The sequence below is a fragment of the Galeopterus variegatus genome, unplaced genomic scaffold, assembly GCF_000696425.1.
Source record: "Galeopterus variegatus unplaced genomic scaffold, G_variegatus-3.0.2 Scaffold395, whole genome shotgun sequence".
Classification (NCBI taxonomy): Eukaryota; Metazoa; Chordata; class Mammalia; order Dermoptera; family Cynocephalidae; genus Galeopterus; species Galeopterus variegatus.
In genome coordinates, this window is record NW_007726506.1 from 327,986 (window position 1) to 343,036 (window position 15,051).

A 15,051-nucleotide genomic window follows, 5' to 3' on the forward strand; every position below is an offset into this window, starting at 1 on the left:
CTGTGGATTATCAAGAATCAATTAGGACCTTAGAATTTCTTGACAGTTTATGAACTTTATATTCTTGAAGATTTCATTTCTATATTCAGCTTGTTTATCATATGGTTCTAAGACTCAAAATCAAAGTGTTCTCATTTTTTTTACTTGCATTAATTTGCTGCCATTATTATAGATGATTATATTAAGTTATAATACCAGTAAATTAGCAGTTAAAGGAGAAAACATTTAAACATTTTTTTCAACTAAATCTGCAGAAATAAGAAATAAACATCTCGGGGGGCTGGCCAGTTAGCTCAATTGGTTAGAGCATGGGGCTGATAACATCAAGGTCCAGGGTTGTCCAGGGTTCAACCCCTATACTGGCCAGCCACCCCCCAGCCCCCTGAAAAAGAAGAAATAAACATCTTGGTACTTAATTAAACTATATTACTTAAATTGAAAGTGACCTTTAATCCCCTTTAAAATGGAAAAGATTAACATGTAAGGATATGGTTTCTATTCAAGTTTCACATTAGTTTCTTTGTTGTTTTCTATTTTAATGAGTGGATTTCTCAAATGCAATCTATTTTAACTAGTGGTCTCTTATCACCTCCTACCCAATGTCTTTGTACTCATTTGTGTTATTTATGTCAATATTATTGCATTTAATAGCATCACATATTGTAAAAGAAGTTTTTTGCTATGGTATGCAAGATATTGGCTACTTTTATGGATACCGGCATCCTTAAATGTAATTATTTACATATTCCTTTGCCATTAAAAGAAATTTCACTCCTTAATATTCTTTTATACAGAATTGGGTAGTTTGATAAATCAGAAAATTGTATAAAAATGTTTCTCATTATAACTTTTATTTTTATTCCATCCATTAGTCTTAAATTTTGTGTATTTTTTTCTCTCTTTAAAATAGATGATCCATAATTATATGGAACACTTAGAAAGAACAAAACTTCATCAGCTCTCAGGAAATGATCAACTAGAATCCACAGCTCATAGTAGAATTAGGTAAGCTTTGTTGTACATTATGCCTTGAGAAAAAGTGAAATGAATAATCTGTTTGTTTCTGTTTTTCTCTGTTCTTTAATCCTGGAACAATAGTTAGGCTGATTCAAAAGCTCTCCACTGTGGTAGGAATGCTGTAGGAGAGAATGGCATAGAAAAATAGAAACAGCCTTCACTATTAGAAAGATAAATTATGAGCCATGCCATAGAAGCAGCATATCGAGGTATTTTCATTGTTATCTAATACTTAATGGAGATTATACTAGCTTTAAAATGTTCTAATATGTGGGAATGCTGAAAATTTTTCATCTCTCCTGTGTAATTGGTTTAAAGTCCTTTTTGTTACAGAGTCATGGTTGAAAGGGTTAGCTAGCCATCTGTTTGATGTAGGAGTGTGAATAAATTATGTAGATCTCTGGGCATCGTAGCCAATGAGCTAAGCCAGGACTCTTAGTGGAGGGGAAAATAGTTAATAGGCTGGCCGTCGCTCTGGGTTGCTGCATAAATGCTAGGAACAGCAGCTCTATGGTTATGAGGTGGGGAGAACGGAGTGACGTCATCGCTTGGGAGCTGCTGCAGGACGGAGTGGAAAGCTGCTGCTGATGGCATTGTTTTTGTGGCAGCAGCTGAATGACAGATCCTCACTACAAAGATACCCCTTTGGCCCCCGTGTAGGCCTCCTGGTTCGGGTGTTTCACCATGCCAGCACAGCGCCATGAGTCCTGGATGCATGCTGCTGTTTGTGTTTGGCTTTGTTGGCGGGGCGGTGGTCATTAACTCTGCTATCTTAGTATCTCTCTCTGTTTTGCTGCTTGTGCACTTTTCTATTTCTACCGGTGTGCCAGCTCTGACGCAGAACCTGCCAAGGATACTCAGGTACTCCAGTCTCTCTTGGAAGCTCCTCCTTAGCTGGTTTTTAAAAAAATTTTTAGGTCCACAGGTCTGCTTTGTAACCATTTCTGTTGCAGATTGAAACAATGGAAAATGGCCTGAAGCTAGGATTTCTATTTTTATTTAGAGTAATTTATGGGCCATCACTTAGGAATATTGCTTTGTGTTTGGAAACTAAGAAACAAAGAAGAGGATTTTTGTATTGTACTTATAAACAAGTAGAAGGTCAGTGTGGTCTTGTTTTAAGCAGAATGTTCAAAGAGTAAAGGGAGAGCAGGAGTAGAGCACTGGGTCCAAGTTTATACAACCTCTGCAGTTAGCTTCTGAGCCTTTAGGGGCAAATTTATGCTGGGACTTGCATTTGAATAGACACAGACCATAGGTTTATTTTTTTCCAATTATCCGTTGACTGATGGAGGTTCAGGTATCATTTTTGTGATTTTTGATAAGAGCTCATGAGAACTGACAATTTAAATATTTTCCTCCTAAAACAAAATATATTTTAAAGTTGTAGGATTTAAACTTTTTAGGGCAAGGAATTCGGTTTTTCCCCATTATTTACACATCAAAGTTGTGAAAGCTTTACAAAGCCTATTCACTATTGTGTTGTCAGATGTGGCCCTTTCTTTTCTTTGCAGTCCTGGATGACAAATACCCATGTCTGCATTGGGGGTAGTCATTAATTTCTGTAGCTGTACTGCTGCTTACTCTGCTTAAGAGCCTGTAAGAGCCATCTTCCACATCTCAGAGGTTTAAGGTTTTGATTCCTTTTGTTTTCTAACTCATCAAACTAAAAGTATCTGATTTATTCAGTTTTCTGCTTTGTGTGTGGTTTTAAGTGAAGGTTCCTAGTTCCTATTTACTATTTAAACGTGTACAAAAATAATTGAAGTCCTAATTGTGGATTTAGATAAATTAAGAAGAGTTAAAGTAGTAAATTCCCTCAATGTGTTCCTTTTTATTCATAGGTCAGTTCATGTTTAGTATTAGTTTAAGGCCCCCAAATTAGATTTCATCTGTGGTCTAAAACTACACTTGGCTATTTATTTTCTTTCTTGATTTTAAAAGTTGGGAACACTCTTATTACTTGTATATATTTTAGTAAATAAAAGATTTGGTATATGTGTATATGTTTATTTAGGCATTGAGGAAATTGAAAATACCCAAACTGAAGAATTCATAGAATACTAAAATAAGACTAATGTTACCAGGTTCCCTGGGTACAAATGCTCTGCCATGTGTGAGTTGTAGGACCTTTGCAAGTTGCTTAAGCTCTCTGTGCTTGAGTTTCCTCCTCTGAAGATGCTTACCCCATTGAGTGAATTTAAAGGTTATTTGTGTTTAATTATAGTTGAAAGATATTTAGTAAATTGTACAACTAAATAATTTTTTTTTACAAGTAAATAATTTTTATAGTCACTTATATGTACCCCATTTTTATTTTTTATTTTTTTATTTTTTTATTTTTTTATTTTTTAAAGATGACCGGTAAGGTGATCTTAACCCTTGACTTGGTGTTGTCAGCACCATGCTCAGCCAGTGAGCGAACCCGCCATCCCTATGTGGGATCCGAACCCAGGGCCTTGATGTTATCAGCACCGCACTCTACCGAGTGAGCCACTGGCCGGCCCTATGTACCCCATTTTTAGCAGAATTGTTTTGGCTCTAGCTATTTTATTGGTAGAATACCTGATGATTAAATTTTAAAAGTGCCTTGACATAAAAGTTGCTGTTGATCTGACTGAATAAAGATATCAGCATCTTCAATATTAAAGTTAAATTCTTGAAAAGTAGGTAGTTCCAACTAGGAAGTTCCAAGTAAAGCACATGGGCCTTAGAGTTGAATAGACCTGGCTTTGAATCTCAACTTTGCCAATTACTGGTGCTTTAAAGTCTCTGCATCACTTTTCCTACTCTGAAAATGGGTGGGGTGGGGTGGGGAGGTCCTTAATTCCTTATAAGAATTAAAAGAGATAATGTAAATAAATCATCTAGTAAAGTACTTGCCACATAGTGGGTATTCAACAGATGTAGTCTTTTTTAATTGACCTTTATATACTAGTATAGATCTGACTAATTAGTTGCATTAAATGTGAATATAGCCAAAAAGCTGTTTCAAAATGTATTTGCAAAATTATTTATACACGTAAGCTAATATTTAAATAATTAAGTCAAAAGTGGGAATATGTAACTAAAGGAATTAAAATATATATATAACAAGGATTCTGATAGTTGATGATAGCTTGTTTCTAGATGGAAATTGCAAATATTTCAATCTGGGGGTTTAAATCTGCCACTTGATATTCTTCCATGTGTATCCCATTCTTTGGTTTCTTTTCTTCTGTGAGTTTTACTGAAGCATTTATTTATTTATTTATTTATTTATTTATTTCCTTTTTGTCTTTTTTCGTGACCAGTAACGGGATCGCAACCCTCGGTGTCGCGCCCATACCGGGACCGGCAACGGGATTGCAACCCTCGGTGTCGTGCCCGCACCGCACTCAACCAGTGAGCTGGACCGGTCTCTATATGGGATCCGAACCCTTGGCGGGAGCGCCGCCGCACTCCCAAGCACCGCACTCTACCGAGTGCGCCACCGGGCCGGCCCTACTGAAGCATTTAATACAAAGAGTACCAAACATACATATGAACATAGTGCAGGACTAATGTTTACTTTTCAAGGTTTCTTCAAAAGTAGGATCCTAATGAACTTGCTAGATTACATGTTTTTCTCCCTCCTCTGAACTCTTGTGTGATGTATTAGTAGAATAAGGAGAGGAGTATGTAGTAATATTATTTTTCCAGAATTGGAACAATGTAACCCAGAGCATCATTGACCTCTTGACACATGGGTATCAGTCTCTGAAGAGAAGTCCACTCCCTATAAAGCAGTTTCTGAATGATTGACTAAAGCAAAATAAAGAGGTGGGATTTCTACTTGGATTTTGGATTGTACATTTAGTCGACTGAGGTAGGCAGGTTAAATTTGGATTCATAGAAGACTCCTTTCCCCAGTAGATTTAAACTTTTTCAGTATTTGTTATGTATGAAAATGAATGTGTTGTCATTCATATTGGAGGATAATTCTGACTGGCTTGTATTTTGATTTCTGTTAGCATTGTGATGGATTCGTATGAAGCCTATAAGTCCTGGTTGTCTCTGCATTTTGGGTTAGAGAGCTTTCCATTAGACTAAATTTGATTAAATTCCCGATCTTTTTGTTTGTCATTAAAGGTATGTTAGAAAATAAATAAAAGTCAACTAGTAGGTCTTACACCAAACTGTGTTCCACCAAAGTTGGGGGATAAACACCAGATTGACAAATTTTTATTTTGTCAAGTATGGATATTTTTAAAATCCAGCCTCCACTCACTGTCACCATCATTTGATGAAAGAAAGGGTGTCTCAAGATCAAAAAAGTAGAAAAGGTGTAGTTTAAAATAAGGGTCAGTCATTCTGAAGAAGGAACAGGTTCTATGTTATTTGCAAATGTTTACATGTACAAGATGTACTATGTTATCCACTAAGGAAATAATAAAATAATGCCTCTTTTTGCTGTGCGCTTATGAAAACTTTGTTGCTGACCGGCATTTGGGAATAACTGGTATAAACAGAATAGCTGACTAGTTAGTTCAATTTTTGTCATTTGGTTGTTCTGGCAGCTCATAGGCACAAACTAAGATTTGGTATTAAAATCTCTAATTGTGCTGCCTTCCTGCATTTGAATTTTCTTCCCAAATCCAATAGGAAAATGTACTCCAAGTGTAAAGAAGTGATGAATAATTAACTCTGGTAGAGAAGAGTTCTGTTTTATACATTTTTTTCCTCCACATAAAACTTTGGTAAAATGCAGTCTCTCGATCCTTTTGCTTCACCTAATCTTTAAGAAGGTATTCTGAAAGTTTCACTAATCCATTTGGATTGTTAGGAATGGACGAGCACACACCCTTTGTGTTAGGGTGCATTTCAAAAGTGGCTTAAGTTTCTTGGTATAAAAATGAACTTACAGAATGACAGACTTATTTAGCAGAACTGAATGTTTTCCCACTTTTATTTATAACTTCATTGTTTATATTCTAACTTACATTCTTCCCAGTAGAGGTATGAATTCCAGGAGGCACCAAAACTTTAGTGTCATTTCTTCTAGTATCTACACTTCTGAGCTAATGACCCAAGATGACTTCTTAGTAGGTTTGTTTCTACCCTCTGAAAGCACTTTGATTTGGAATGTTCTGTGCATCAACAAAAGATGTGTTTCTTGTTGAAATTCTATTATTATTAAAATTGTAACTCTTGTTCATTGAAATTTCCCACAAAGCATTGGAAATTCAACAGTTTTTTACAGAATTTTTTGGCCTCCTTGTTTGGAAAAAACTAACAATGTGTTACTCACATATACTGTGCTTGAACGGAATTCAGAGTGGTTCTGTAGAAAAAGAGAGCTTTCCTACTTTAGGAGGATAAAAAATCTTTCCAGTTCTTTTTACCATTTAATGAGTGGCCCTGATTTAGATAATATATTGATTTTCCTCTTGGCAGAAAAGGCATACCCTAAAGAGGCTTCAGTAAACATCCAGGGATTAGTGTGAGGATTTGGGAAGTCTAGATATATGGGTTGGGCTCACTTCAAAAGGAGGGGGTTGCAAGTCTCCATAGGGCTAACCTAAGTGTGATTAAAAACTCAGCAGCTCTTCTCATGTGAAACCAGACCAGACCACTGACTGCTTCCTGGAAGGAATTCATCAGTAATTTATAAGATTTCCTACACCATTTCTTACCAGTTTTCTTAGTTGATTTCTTGGAGGTAATTTAAATTTCCGAGACTCTGTCCTTTCTCTTTGGTAAGTCTACTTGTTCAGATGGGCAGACAATATTATTTAAGAATGATGATTTTAAAGTATTGACAGCCTGGGCTTATTGCTTATATTACTTATATTACAGACTTGTTATTACATGACAAATAAAAAGTAAAAATAAGTGAATGCTTAATTTCTTCTTCCCTCTCCAAATAGAAAAGAACGCCCTATATCATTAGGGATTTTCCCATTACCTGCTGGAGATGGATTGCTTACACCTGACACTCAGAAAGGAGGAGAGACCCCTGGATCAGAGCAATGGAAATTTCAGGAATTAAGTCAACCGCGTTCTCATACCAGCCTGAAGGTAAGCTTTATTCTGCTGAAATTGCCAATTAACATGTCATAAACCTTCCTGTCCAAATTGAAGTACTAGACAACCAAATCATAATAAAGTGTAATAGTTTGTATACAGTTCAGTTTGTGAAATTGGTGTCTTTTTTAAATTGGAAATGAACTCTTCCCAAGGAGTGTTCATTTTTTACTATTCTATTTCAAGTTGTATAGGAAAGCAAAGCAAAGCATTGTTTCATCTTGATTAGTATACTAATGAGAAAAATTAATTCTGTTTGATTTAGGCTACATAATATGAATTTACGGTGGTGGTGACTAGTGAACGTAATTAAGCTTTTTAGAAATGAAAATCACTGTTACCTGAAATCCTTGTTTCACTGTAGGAAGCTCCACAGTTTTTTTGTTTTTGTTTTTGTTTTTGTTTTTAAAAAGATGACCGGTAAGGGGATCTTAACCCTTGACTTGGTGTTGTCAACACCACACTCACCCAGTGAGCGAACCGGCCATCCCTATGTGGGATCCGAACCCGGGGCCTTGGTGTTATCAGCACCACACTCTCCCGAGTGAGCCACGGGCCGGCCCAGGAAGCTCCACAGTTTAATAGGGTTTCATTTAAAAGCAAAACAAAACACTGTTCCTTCCTCAAAATCTCTTCATAAAGCAATGTACAAAAGTGCACTGTGTTTAGCTAAAAAGGCATGGTGTTAATCATTACAGACTATATTCTATATTCTTGACCAAGAACTTGTCATCAAATAAGTGATAATCAGTAGTACAGTGGAATTACACAAATAGTTAACTTTTAAAAAATAGTTAAAGTGTGTTCTGTATCATATAAAATATAATATTTATAAAGGCAATATTGATTATAAAAGAGCCTTTATTACACTATAAAATCTGCTGTATCATAAAACAAAAAGGCCACCTACAGTGAACAAAAGTGAATTGCTTGTATTTATCTCCTTTGCCTACTCTATTTTTCTTCATAATACTTGTCATGGTCTAAGTAGGTAAAGATAGCTCTTATGGTACATCTAAAATACTAAGTCATTTATTTGTTTACCTTGCTTGTTTTCTCAACTAAGAACATAAATTCCATGGGGTTTATTTGTTGCTGTATTCCTAGCACTTAGACAGGTACCTAGCAGGGCCGGCCCGAGGCTCACTTGGGAGAGTGTGGTGCTGATAACACCAAGGCTGCGGGCTTGGATCCTATAATAGGGATGGCCGGTTAGCTCACTGGCTGAGCATGGTGCTGACAACAACAAGCTGAGGGTTAAGATCCCCTTACTGGTCATCGTTTTTGAAAAAAAAAGAAAGGTACCTAGCACATTCTAGGCACTCAGAACATCTTTGTTGAATGAGTTGTTTTAGATGTTAGAAAGAATCTTTTGGGATAATATAAATGGTCTTTTTCTAGCTGTAGAAAGTAGAGGCATTCAGAATCATTCTACTGATCTTTGAAATGTGCTCAAAATAGTAAGCAGCCAATAAATATTTGGTAGCTTTTCTCCCACTGAAAAATATTTTTAACTATTTTTACCTCATCTTTTTTCCTTTCTTTACTCAATTTGTTAGAAGTTAATCATGCTCAATATTGGTCCACAGTGATGTCACTAAGAAACTGTCTCATTCTTTACTCCATTGGCTTTTTTAGCCTGCAAGTTTAATAGATCTTCGAAAACACCCATCTCTCAGTCGCCTACTTGCTGTGCAACTTTCCCAAAACAAAGTTAAGTAGTAGGGATACCTTTATTAGTACATCAGAAATATATACCATATGGTAGTTATATTTTAATTACTATCCAAAAGTGCACCTTAAGATTATTATAATTCTCTTGTTATTTAATCCAGTGACATGCTGTGACAGAACCTTACTGGCAAGTTATAAACTGATTAACAGATTATTAATGTATACTTAGCATAGGAGTTTTTTGTGTCCTCCCTAGAGATACTAAGGCAAATGCTTCCCAGACAGTTTCTAAAACAAAATCCTGCCTCTCTCTACTTGGTCTGGACATGGAGCCACTAAATGAGATAAAGTCTCAAAAGATATAAAGGAATAAGGTGGTACATTACAAAATGGCAAAAGTCCATCTTGTAAAGTGTGTCTACCAATTAGAACATATTTTATTTTTCACCTAAGCCCTTGTTATTAACCAGATGTCTTTCTCTAACTTTACAAAGGCCTAGGAGTCAGGGGTTTAGAGTTTATTCCTGGATCACATCATAGACGTGTCACATATCCTTTCATTTTGGTTTCACTGTGTGACAGGAATTGGATTAGACTATCTCTAATTTAAAATATCCTACAACTCTTTTTTTTTTTTCCTTTTTGTCTTTTTTACTGACCGGTAATGGGAAAGCAACCCTCGGTGTTGCACCCGCACCACGCTCAACCAGTGAGCGGGAACCGGTCTCCACATGGGATCCGAACCCTCGGCGGGAGCGCTGCCGCGCTCCCAGGCGGCACACTCTCCAGTGCGCCACCGGGCCGGCCCTATCCTACAACTCTTAACTCTTCTGAGAGCTTGGGGGATGATCTAGCTATGTTTAGGGCATGCTTTAACATTAATTTTACTAGCATAATTTTATCTTCTTTGTCACTATATTGCAAATTTCTCACTGTGAGAGACCTGTAGTCAATGAGATTATAAGTAATCCAGTGGATTTTCTAGTAATAATGCACCTAGAAAAGTGTACAAGTTCTTAAAAAAGGTATTTGTACATATTATTTATTGATTTATCACGTTCTTGTAGAGATCAACAAACAAATAAATGAAATAATAGAATTCAAGTATTGTTAAGTGTTGTTAAGAAAGCAAGGTAAGCTAGAGAGTAATTAGTAGGGAAACATGCTTATTTTAGGGTGATGAGGGAAGGCCTCTCTGAGAAGGTGACTTGCACCCTGACACGGGGATGCGCAGGTGAATGGAAAGGTCTGAGGAGTACGTGTTTGAGGAAGATGAGATAACAACAGTATCCTGACTGAGGTGGGGAAACACTTCGGCATGTTTGAAGAATGGTTGTTTTCTCTTCATCCCCCTTCTCTCAGACTTTCAGTCCTACCTACTGCACCAACATGCCTATTGTCAAGGTTACCAAAAGCATTCATCTTTCCAAATCTAATGGAAAATTCTCAGTCTTCACTTCACCTTTTAGCAGCATTTGAAGCATTTGAATACATTCAGCTTCTTGAAATGCTTCCTTCAGTTTGCTTCCAGGACAACCCCTCTTCCCCCACTTTCTCACTGTTTTTCTTTGCTGCTGTTTCTCTATTGCTGGTTTCTCTTCTACTTTCGGACCTCTAAATGTTGGTGTACCCCAGAACTTAAACCTCAGCCTTTCTCTTTACTTAATCTGGGTAGATCAAATTCCATTTCTGTAAATTTCATCCACATATCAATGTTCACAAATTTGAGTCTCCAATCTTGACCCCTTCCCTATAAGACCTCTGCATCCAATTGCTTTTTTTTATAGTTTCCACACATATATATGTCTTACCTTACTTAGATTACCACCAGTAAAAACACCCTCTTTCAAGGCCAATCCAAATGTCACGGCTTACATGAAGCCTCAGCTGACACCCTACTGATGGCCCTCAAGTCGAGTCTAGCAATCAGTTTGAGGCAGAAAACAGAGGAGTTTTATATTGCACCATTAACAGAAATTTCTTACTGGAGACTTGTAATGAAATTGGTAAAAAGAAACTCCTTGTGTTAAATGACCAAAGCTGTTCTACTGAAAAATGTATTATAAAAGTGCCGGGGCTGGGAATGGGCAAAAATGTTAAGGTGAGGCTGTTCATCTAACTGAAATTATGTTCATGAACAAGCTGCAAATAAAGAAAGAGTTGGAGAACAAAAGGACAAGTATAACCAAGACAATCCTGAGAACAATAAGGATAAGAACTTGCCCTGCCAGATATTAAGACTTCCTCTAAAGCTCTAAGTGCTAGGATAGCGTAGTATTGCTTATCTTCCCTTCCTCTTTCCTTTATACACAATTCAGTCCTAAAGCCATTAGGTAGGGTAGAATATGGTTAGTGTCTGCAGGGTGGGTGAGGTTGGTGGGTATCACAACCCAAGGAAGGTTAGGAGGGTATCCATGTGGGGATAGCCTGGTGTAGAGAGTCAGGGCCCCGGCAGTGTGAAGGACATCCCTGAAGAGGGGCATCCTGCCTTGGGGATGTTAGATCCTGAACAGGATGATAATAGACTCCCCAAGGATAGGTGGCAGACCTAGGGTGTCAGTCTGAGCAGATGAGGAAGGGCATCTATGTGTATGTGGTTGGGGAGAGAGGTACTGGGATGGAGAAGAAAGAGGATGCACAGGAAGAGAAGGGCATTGGTTGGGGATTGAAGTGGTGGAGAGGAGAGACTATTAAAAGACTTCAGCCCTGGAAGTCAAGGGGTAAGAGAATGGAAAAAGGGTTGTCTGCAGGGTCAGCTGGTATGGAGAAGTCAAGTAGAAATGAAGACTGAATTTGTAAATTTGTAGGTGTAGGTTTGAGCAGTTTGAGTTGCAGGGCCAATAACAGGAGTGAATGTGAATCAGAAAAAGAGGAAATAGCAAGTATCAACTACTCAAGAAAAGTGGTTGTGGTGGGAAGAGGGAAAAAGGATAACTGGAGGTAGAGGTAGGATAGAGGAAAAAGTACTCTTAGAATGGGAGACACTGGGTTTTTGTGTGCTTAGGAGAAGAGTTTAACAGAAAGAGAAATTGAAGACAAGGGAGTGAAGAAAGATAATTAATACATCAGAATCCTAGAAGATGGGCAGGGGGGAAAGGATCACGTATCCCAACTGCAGTTCAAATCTTTTTCACTGATGGGACACCTTAGTTTTTCCTTGTCTTTTGCTATTACAAACAATGCTGGAATGAATAAACAACCAAGGCCTGTAATACAGCATGAAAATTATATGGATGGGATTGTACATGTGTGTGTGCACACACATATGCATATTTCAAAAAAGTATTATTTTTTTCCTTTGAAGGGTATCCTGGATTGTTGATTGCTAGTAGAATGTAACTTTTAGAACCAAGAAAAACAATTTTAATTAAAAAGCAGTTGGGGGCTGACCCCGTGGTGCACTTGGGAGAGTGCAGTGCTGGGAGCACTGCGACGCTCCCGCTGTGGGTTCGGATCCTATATAGGAATGGCCGGTGCGCTCACTGGCTGAGCACGGTGTGGGCGACACCACACTAAGGGTTGCGATCCCCTTACCGGTCACGAAAAAAGACAAAAAAGCAGTTGGATTGGTACCTACTGAAAGGTGTTCTTTTAAAACCATATGACTAGAAACACTTTAGTAGAACTGCTGTGAGAAGCTCTTGTTAGTGGAGTTTGGTATGTAAAGCCAGTGGTCAGTGTGTGCTGCATTCTTCAGGGGATATGCTTAGCATACAAAACAGGAAACATCTGAACAGAGCCAGCATTCTTATTGAGAAGAATTTTCCATCCTCCTCCGTTTCTGGTTAAGTTCTGAAATTGTTCTTATTTAGTTTTTACAAGCTTGACTCCCTATAGGAATTAAACCATATTCCTGTATTGTGTGTTATCAAAGATTCCTATTACAAAATGCATGTGTAAATTTAAACTTTAAAGCTAAAGCTCTCAGTTTTAAAATACTTTTTTAATTGAATCATGGTTGATTATACATATTTTTGGGATTCAATGCTGACATGTTGATCAAATCAATATTACTAGTATGTATAGTTACAAATTGTACTTATTCTTTATGCCCCTTGGCCGATCTCTCCCTATCTCTCTCTCCCTCCCCCATCTCACCACTGATAACCCTGGATTTCTTCTCTTCTTCGGAAAGAGTAATTGTTACTCTGTTGATTTGTTGCCTAGATGATCTGTCCAATGCTGAGAGGTGTGTTTGGGTCCCCCAATATTATCATAGAGCAGATGATGCTTCTGTCACTCTGGAATGGGCTTTGTGGAGAGAGACATACTCTTCTTTGGTCTCTGCTGGTGACTCTCCTTGTGTCAATGTACTCCAGTGGCTGGTGGACCATCTGTGTGATAGTTGTGATGTCTAGCCGCTTTCGCAGCAGCCATGGTTACTGTGGTGGCTGTGATGGGCCACCCACATGGAAGTGATGTTTTTGGCATGCTCCTTGGTGCTGGTGGTGTGCCTGGGCCGGAACTAACTTTTTGTCCTTTGCTTACTTCTAAAACTGGGGAACTTCCTGTGGGAACCAGAAGTTGAGCTGTGTAGTTGAGCAAAATTGATGCTTTGCTGCTGTTTCTCTAGGGAAGGCTTTTTGTGCAGCTCGGGGTTTAATGGTTGACTTTATAGGTACTTCTGGCTCTCCTGAGACCCGGTGTACCTGGGTTGTGTAGAAACTCTGATCTGGGCCTGAGTTTTTTTTATCAAACTGCACCCCGTGCAATTCTGCATTCCTGACCAGTCTCCTCTAAGTGGCCCTGTGCTGATTGGGGGCAGATCAGCTGTCCTTGCTGTGTCCCATTGTTCTCCCAGTAGGCCCATCTCCCCCACTGCCCATGCTCCAAACATTTCCCATGGGACGGGCCATGCACCAGTCCCTTGCGATGACTTACTAGCCTCTGAATGGTTCTCCTTTTTCAGCTGTTCTGGCTCTTTGCTCCTGTGTGGGTCCACAGGAACCCTATTAGTGGTCTTGCTGTCCTGGGAGCCGCCAAGGCCCTCTTCTCCCCTGCCACCTCCAAGCAACTCCATCTGAAGGGCACAGCTGCGGCTTCTGCTGGCTCCTGCTCCATGCGCTCAGCCGAACCAGCCTTAAAGTGGCCACAGCCCAAAACGCTCCAAGCAGTTTTTTAAATCTCTCATTGTGGCTTCTCCCACCTTCGTGAACTCCATAGGTCTCTCCTCCTCTTCCCGTAAGCTCCAGTGGCCCCAGTTTGGCTGCTGTTACATTTTTATAGTTGTAAATTGGTTGATTTGTGGGAGAGAGTGATGCTAGGACCATCTATTCCACCATCTTGGCTGGACCTGAAAAAAACTTTTTTTTTTAAATTTTAAAAGATGACCAGTAAGGGGATCTTAACCCTTGACTTGGTGTTGTCAGCACCACACTCTCCCCAGTAAGCCACAGGCCAGCCCCCAGAAAACTTTTTATTTTGAAGTAATTTTAGATTTATAGGAAAGTTATAAAAATAGTACAGAGTTCACATATACCCTCTACCCAGCTTCCTCCAATGTAAACTAACCATATATAGTGGATTGAATTGTCCCCCCAAAACTCCCTGAAGCTTGAATTGTGTCCCCCAAGTTTTATGTATTAGAAACTTAGCCCCCACTGGGACTGTTAAGAGGGTGCGAAGTCCTATTAATTGAAAGGTGGAACCTTAAAGATATTGGATTGTAGGACCGTGCAGTAGTGAATGAATTAAAAATGGTAGTCAAGGGTGTGGTTCTGAGGGCTTTAAAAAAAGAGGAGAGTCTGTCTTGCTCTCTCTCTCTGCTCTTTTTGCTTCTACCATCTCGCAATGTGAGACCCCTGGGTCACTGTCGCCACCACCAGATGGACTTTGGATTTCCCAGCCTCAGAAGCTGTAAACAATAAATTTTATTTTCTTTATAAATCACCCAGTATCAGGTATTCTGTTATAGCATCAAAAAACGGACTAATACAGCATACTAATTAACAAAACTAAGAAATTAACATTGGTACAATACTATTAGCTAAACCATAGACTTGTACTCGGATTTTGCCAGTTTTTCCACCAATGTCCTTTTTCTGTTCCAGGATCCAATCCAGGATCCCACATTGCATTTCGTCGTCATGTTTCCTCAGTCTCTTGTAACGTGTGATAATTCCTTAGTCTTTTCTTGTCTTTCATGACCTTCAGACTTCTGAAGAGTACTGGTTACTTATTTTGTAGAATGTCTCTACATTTGGGCTTCTTTGATAATTTGTCATGATTAGATTGAGGTTATACATTTTTAGCATACCACAGAAGCCTTATGGCTTTTCTTAATGTGTTATATCAGGAAGTAAATAATGTTGACAT

The 15,051-nt window shown here is 38.5% G+C and overlaps 1 protein-coding gene across 2 annotated transcripts in view; it reads left to right on the forward strand.

Annotated features, from left to right (window-relative positions):
• SPAG9 (sperm associated antigen 9) overlaps positions 1 to 15,051 on the forward strand; it is a 119,675-nt gene that overhangs the window by 46,842 nt on the left and 57,782 nt on the right. For both annotated transcript variants that reach the window (XM_008568297.1, XM_008568298.1), the window contains exons 4-5: positions 911 to 1,005; positions 6,906 to 7,056. In XM_008568297.1, coding sequence (XP_008566519.1) covers positions 911 to 1,005; positions 6,906 to 7,056 — 246 coding nt within the window. The remainder of the gene's footprint in view (positions 1 to 910; positions 1,006 to 6,905; positions 7,057 to 15,051) is intronic.